The sequence below is a fragment of the Haematobia irritans genome, chromosome 4 (genome assembly GCF_050003625.1).
Source record: "Haematobia irritans isolate KBUSLIRL chromosome 4, ASM5000362v1, whole genome shotgun sequence".
Taxonomy (NCBI): domain Eukaryota; kingdom Metazoa; phylum Arthropoda; class Insecta; order Diptera; family Muscidae; genus Haematobia; species Haematobia irritans.
The window spans coordinates 92,667,591-92,675,015 of record NC_134400.1 but is presented as its reverse complement, the minus strand read 5'-3'; the positions used below and the strand labels follow the sequence as shown (position 1 = coordinate 92,675,015).

Genomic DNA, 7,425 nt, shown 5'->3' with positions numbered 1-7,425 from the left:
AATAATTCTGCTATCTATGCGAAATTTCACGTAAATGGGAGTATAACTTTGGCCCCCCTGGTCGTATGAGTGCAAATCGGACGGAAGCACAATTACCGAAATTTGGCACAATTACCGATACTACTAAGCGTACTCCTTGTGCGAAATTTGAAGCAAATCACGGCAAAACCCTGGATTTTGAGGCCATATAAGTTCAAATTGGACGAAAGATATATATGGAAGCTATATTTAAGGTCTACGCATCCATAAAGAAAATTGGTGGTAACAACATCAGAAATACAGCAATAATTAAAGACAGCGATGGCAACATTCTAACATCGCCAATGTCACAACTCAGTCGGTGGCGGGAATACTATATTGAACAACAGCGAACCCTTGACAGCAATACATGGCAGCGTCAACACCATATACAAAACGAAATATTGGACATCTCAATCGAGCCTCCAACGACTGCAGAAATCGAAACCGCGCTACTACAGCTCAAGAATGGGAAATCCGCAGGTCCCGATGATATCCCTGCCGAGCTCCTTAAGTATGGAGCATCGACATTAGCCCAGCCACTTTACAGGGTAATTAGAACTGCGTGGGTCACAAACAATATACCAAAACAATGGAAGGAAGGAGTAGTAATAACAATCCCCAAAAAAGGTGATTTGCGCGAGTGTTAAAATTGGAGGGGAATAACCTTACTAAACTCCATAGCCAAGCTCATGGCAACGCTGCTACTCAACCGCATCACCCCCGCCGTGGACAGCATACTTCGAAAGGAACAAGCGGGTTTCAGACAGGGTAGATCTTGCTCAGACCACATAAACACCCTGCGGGTTATCATAGAACAATCAAGAGAGTTCAACTCCCCACTATATCTTCTGTTTGTCGACTTCGAACGCGCCTTCGACACTGTATCAAGGGAGGCACTCTGGGAAACGCTAGCGGAAAAGGGTTTCCCGGAAAAAATAATATCACTTATACAAGAACTCTATAACTCTTCTGAGAGTAGGATACGGTTCAACAACGCCGAAAGCCTGCCTTTCACACCCACCAGCGGAGTCAGACAGGGCTGCATGCTCTCGCCAATATTATTCTTGCTCCTGCTAGATAAAGTGATGGAACAAACAAACGCGGAAGCTCCAAATGGGATAAAATGGAATATGACAGAGCGTCTAAACGATATCGACTACGCAGATGATATCTGTCTGATGGCACATCGATTCATCGACATTGAAGATAAACTAAAAAAGTTATCAATAAATGCTGCTAAAATCGGCCTGAAAATTAACACAAAGAAGACCAAAATTATGAGGATAAACTCAAACGTGGCCTCAACCCTAAAACTAAATGGCACCATCATCGAAGAAACAGAGTCTTTCAACTATCTGGGAAGTGTCATCACCAAAGACGGGGGTACGGATGATGACATAATTTCGCGTATAAACAAAGCAAGAAGTGCTTTTTACTCCCTGCACAAAGTATGGCGCAACAATAAGATCAGCAGGAAAACCAAACTCCGCATTTTCGACTGTAGTGTCAAATCAGTCCTATTATACGGTTCCACTACATGGGGATTAACCCAATCAAATATAAATAAACTGCAGACCTTTGTCAACCGGTGCCTGCGCAGAATATTATGTATTTATTGGCCAAACACAATTAGCAACACCGATCTTCATAACATAACCAACAGCAACAAAATTGAGTATGACATAAAAAAACGCAAATGGACTTGGATCGGCCACATACTTAGGAGAAACGACAACGATATCACTAAATCAGCTCTGCAATGGAACCCCCAAGGACAAAGAAGACCGGGAAGACCAAGAAATACCTGGATGAGGTCGGTAAGACGCGAGTGCGAAAGCCAGCATATGTCGTGGAGCCAAGTAAAACACATTGCCTACGACAAAACAAAATGGAAAGATTTTGTAATCGCCCTATGTTCAGAGAACTGAACTTTTAATTATTGTGATTTACTGTACATGTATGCACGATATGTAAATAAAGGACATATATATATATATATATATATATATATATATATATATATATATATATATATATATATATATATATATATATATATATATATATATATATATATATATATATATATATATATATATATATATATATATATATATATATATATATATATATATATATATATATATATATATATATATATATATATATATATATATATATATATATATATATATATATATATATATATATATATATATATATATATATATATTTAAATGTGAATCGATTTTGACCATATTTGGCACATACAATAGTATCGTTAAAAGCACCGCTTGTGCAAAATTTGAAGTAAGTCAGGGCAAAACTCGGGCTTTTGTAAGTGAGCTATATCTAAATCTGAACCGATTTTAACAAAACTTGACACACTTAACGATACTATTAAATGTACCCCTTGTGCAAAATTTGAAGCAAATCACGGCAAAACTCTGGCTTTTGTGGCCATATAAGATCAAATCGGACGAAAGATATATATGGGAGCTATATCTAAATTTGATCCGATTTCAATCATATTTACCAAGCATTGGTAGAATGTCAATTCTACCCTCTGTGCAAAATTTCACGAGGATCGGTAGTAAACTTTGGCTTCTATGGTCATATGAGTCTAAATCGGACGAAAGCTATATCTAAATCTGAACCGATTTGGCTGATATTTTGCATGATTTTCGAGATTCATAAAATAAATATTTGGATGTACGGTATTTCAAGAAAATCGGTTGATAAACATGCTAACTATGACCAAATCGATGATAAATATATATGGCAGCTATATCTAAATCTGAACCGATTTTTTCCAAAACCAATAGCGATTGTCTCTGTCCCAAGAAACGGCCCTATGCCAAATTTGAGGACGATCGCACTTAAATTGCGAGCTGTACTTTGTGCACAAAATTACATATACAGACAGACGGACGGACAGACAGACAGACAGACGGACGGACATCGCTAAATCGACTCAGAATTTAATTCTAAACCGATCGGTATACTAAAAGATGGGTCTATGACCACTATTTCTTGGCGTTACATACAAATGCACGAACTTATTATACCCTGTACCACAGTAGTGGTGAAGGGTATAAATATGGGAAACATTTAAATCTGAAGCAATTTTAAGGAAACTTCGCAAAACTTTATTTATGATTTATCGCTCGATATATATGCATTAGAAGTTTAGGAAAATTTTGGTATTTTGACCATTTTTATCGAAATCAGAAAAACATATATATGGGAGCTATATCTAAATCTGAACCGATGTCAACCAAATTTGGCACGCATAGCTACAATGCTAATTCTACTCCCTGTGCAAAATTTCAACTAAATCGGAGTTAAAAATTGGCCTCTGTGGGCAAATGAGTGTAAATCGGGGGAAAGCTATATATGGGAGCTATATCTAAATCTTAACCGATTTGGGTGATATTTTGCAAGTTTTGCAAGACTCATAAAATATTCGGATGTACGGAATTTGAGAAAGATCGGTTGATATACACGCCAATTATGACCCGATCGGTGAAAAATATATATGGCAGCTATATCTAAATCTGAACCGATTTTTTCCAAAATCAATAGGTATCGTCTTTGAGCCGAAACAGGACCCTATACCAAATTTTAGGACAATCGGACTAAAACTGCGAGCTGTACTTTGCACACAAAAGTGTATCAACAGACTGACAGACAGACAGACGGACATCGCTAAATCGACTCAGAATTTAATTCTAAGCCGATCCATATACTAAAAGGTTGGTCTATGATTACTCCTTCTTGGCGTTACATACAAATGCACAAACTTATTACACCCTGTACCACAGTAGTGGTGAAGGGTATAAAAATTGGATGGTCGGTATAATCGTTGTATCGCTCTTGACAAAACAATGTGTTTTTCTTTGTTAGACCGGGGACTTATCAGCCAACCTGTTATTAACACCACGAAACAAATTTGAAACGGATCGGATAAATTTTGCTCCTCCAAGACATTATAAATATGCGTGCCGAATTTGGTTGAAATCGGTTCAGATTTAGATATAGATCCCATATCTAGCTTTAGCCCGATTTACACTCCTATGGCCCCAGAGGCCAAATGTTTACTCCGAGTTACGTGAAATTTTGCACAGAGAATAGAATTAACATTATAAATATGCTTTCCGAATTTGGTTGAAAGCGGTTCAGATTTAAATATAGCTCCCATATATAGCTTTCGCCCGATTTACACTCCTATGGCCCCAGAGGCCAAAGGTTTACTCCGACTTACGTGAAATTTTGCACAAAGAGTAGAACCAACATTATAAATATGCGTACCGAATTTGGTTGAAATCGGTTTAGATTTAGATATAGCTCCCATATATATTTATAGATATGACCACCGTAGATAAAAATTTTCGTCCGATTTACTTCAAATTGTGCACAGGAAATGGAAATAACATTTTAACTATGCATGCACAAATTTAGTTGAAATTGGTTCAGATTTAGATATAGCTGCCATATATATCTTTCGTCCGATACGCACTTATAATGCCCCCAGAGGTCAAAATTTCACACCGATTTACTTGAAGTTAGTACTAACATTATTGTAACACATGCCAAGTTTGGTTAAAATTGGTTCAGATTTAGATATAACTCCCATATCTATCTTTCGCCCGATTTAGATTCATATGTCCACGGAGGCCAAAGTTTCATTTCGAAAATTTTGATGTTTTACACTGAGAGTTCAATTAAAATTTTAGCAATGTGTGCCAAATTTTATCAAAATCGGTTTAGAATTAGACAAAGCCCCGATTTTAGCAAATATGGCCAAAATACAAACATGTTCCTTGTAAAATCGTCACTGTTAAGTCGAAGACTCGCAAAAATGATTCAAATTTAACGATATTCTAATTCGTATGTATCGACCTATAAATCATAAATGAAGATTTGAGAATTTTTATACACTGTAAATATTTCCAATATGTTTTTACTAACATTGTGGTTCGTCCCGGTCATTAACCAATTTCAATTTTGAGTCTAAACATTTTGTGAAAGTTTGAAAAAAAAATGTCCAAATCGGTTCATATTTAAATATTTGTAACATATATGGGAAAATAAACCTTTATAAAGCTCCTAACAAATTTGAAGGTGTTAAGATGTTGGTATACATAGTGGTGAAAGGTATAATATAGTCGGCCCAGCCCGACTTTAGACTTTCCTTACTTGTTTCTGTATTTATACCCTTCACCACTACTGTGGTACAGGGTATAATAAGTTTGTGCATTTATATGTAACGCCAAGAAATAATTGTAATAGACATCTTTTAGTATACCGATCGGCTTAGAATTAAATTCTGAGTCGATTTAGCGATGTCCGTCTGTCTGTCCGTCCGTCTGTCTGTATATGTAATTTTGTGCACAAAGTACAGGTCGCAGTTTAAGTCCGATCGTCCTCAAATTTGACATAACGTCTTTCTTCGGGTAGAAGACAATCGCTATTGATTTTGGAAAAAATCGGTTCAGATTTAGATATAGCTGCCATATATAGTTATCACCGATTTGATCATAATTCACGTATTTATGAACCGACGTTCTCCAAATTTTGTACATCTGAATGTTTTGTCAGTCCCTTAAAAACTGCCCAATTATCAGCTAAATCGATTCAGATTTATATATAGCTCCCATATATATCTTTCCTCCGATTTGGACTTATATGGCCCCAAAAGCGAGAGTTTTGCCCTGATTTGCTTCAAATTTTGCACAACGAGTACGTTTAATAGTATCGTTAATTGTGCCAAATTTAGTTGAAATCGGTTCAGATTTAGATATAACTCCCCTATATATCTTTCGTCCGATTTTGACTTATATGGCTATAAAAACCAGAGTTTTGGCCTGATTTGATTAAAATTTTGTACAAGGGGTTCGTTTAATAATATCGTTAATTGTACTAAATTTAGTTGAAATCGGTTCAGATTTAGATATAGCTCCCATATATATCTTTCGACCGATTTGGACTTATATGGCCCCAAAAGCCAGAGTTTTGCCCTGATTTGCTTCAAATTTTGCACAACAAGTACGTTTAATAGTATCGTTAAGTGTGCTTAATTTGGTTAAAATCGGTTCCGATTTAGATATAGCTCCCATATATATCTTTCGTCCGATTTGGATTTATATGGCCTCAAAAGCCAGAGTTTTGCCCTGAGTTGCTTGAAATTCTGAGCAAGGAGTACGTTTTATAGTATCGATAATTGTGCAAAATTTAGTTGAAGTCGGTTCAGACTTAGATATAGCTCCCATATATATCATTCGCCCGATTTGGACTAATATGCCCACAGAGGCAAAAGTGCTACTCTGATTTACGTGAAATTTTGCAGAGGGAGTAGAATTGAACTTGAAACTTTGTACAGGCAGTAGAATTAAGGTTCTGCATATGCGTGTTTATTTTGGTTGAAATCGGTTCAGATTTTGATATAGCTCCCGTATATATCTTTCGCCCGATTTTCGGTCATATGACCATAGAGGTCAAAGTTGTTATACGATTTACGTGAAATTTTGCACAGGGAGTAGATTCAACATAGTAACTATGCATGTGAAATTTGATTGCAATCGGTTCAGATTTCGATATAGATTCCTTATCAAATCGCCACTGCTAAGTCGAAAACTTATCAAAATGACTCAAATTTTCCTATAACTCTATTACACATCTATAGACCAATAAATCATAAATACACTTTTGCGAAATTGCCTCAAAATTGGTTCATATTTAAATGTTTCCTATATTTTTTACTAACATTGTGTTCCACCTCAGCGCATTAGCCGACATAAATGTAAAATCTATAAGTATTGCAGAACTCTGTACAGATCTGCTCAGATATACAGAATATATGTGTATGGATTCATATAGCATCCAACACATGGACGGATTTGATATGGTATCGAAAATGTGGGCTTAAAAAGTGGTGAAGGGTATAATATACACCCAGAGAAGGAATATGATCACCTCAAACATGTTTTAAGAGCAAAATGTTATTTTTGGGTGGTGACCATGTAACATGGTTTTCGCAACCATGTTATTTTCTCGGAAATCATGTATCTGATTTCGGCAAGCAGTTTATATTTGACGATAAAATAACATTTTAGTGACAAACATGTTACATGGTCACCATACAAAAATAACATTTTGCTCTTGAAACATGTTTGAGGTGATCATACTCCTTCCCTGCTTACTTGTTTTTTTTTTTTTGTTATTGAAAAAAAGTTTAAATTTTTCGAAGAAATACAAAAAACTCTAACAAAAGAAAAATGTTTTCGGTACACGTTTTCCAAACGTTTTTTTCATGGCGTGTATGAACCAGGGATCCGGAGCGGTCCATTTTTTTCGCTCCGCTCCGCTCCCGCTCCGGAGAAAAAAAAACCGCTCCGCTCCTCG

General features: G+C 36.2%; 1 protein-coding gene across 1 annotated transcript; it reads left to right on the top strand.

Moving 5' to 3' along the window:
- Positions 1–215: 215 nt before the first annotated feature.
- Positions 216–668, top strand: LOC142235672 (uncharacterized). Its single transcript, XM_075306933.1, has one exon. The coding sequence runs from the start codon at positions 216–218 to the stop codon at positions 666–668; it is 453 nt and encodes a 150-aa protein (XP_075163048.1).
- Positions 669–7,425: the final 6,757 nt, after the last annotated feature.

What these genes read in the sequence shown, in the direction of transcription:
- LOC142235672 (XM_075306933.1), top strand. Translation starts at nt 216, where the DNA reads ATGGAAGCTATATTTAAGGTCTACGCATCCATAAAGAAAATTGGTGGT.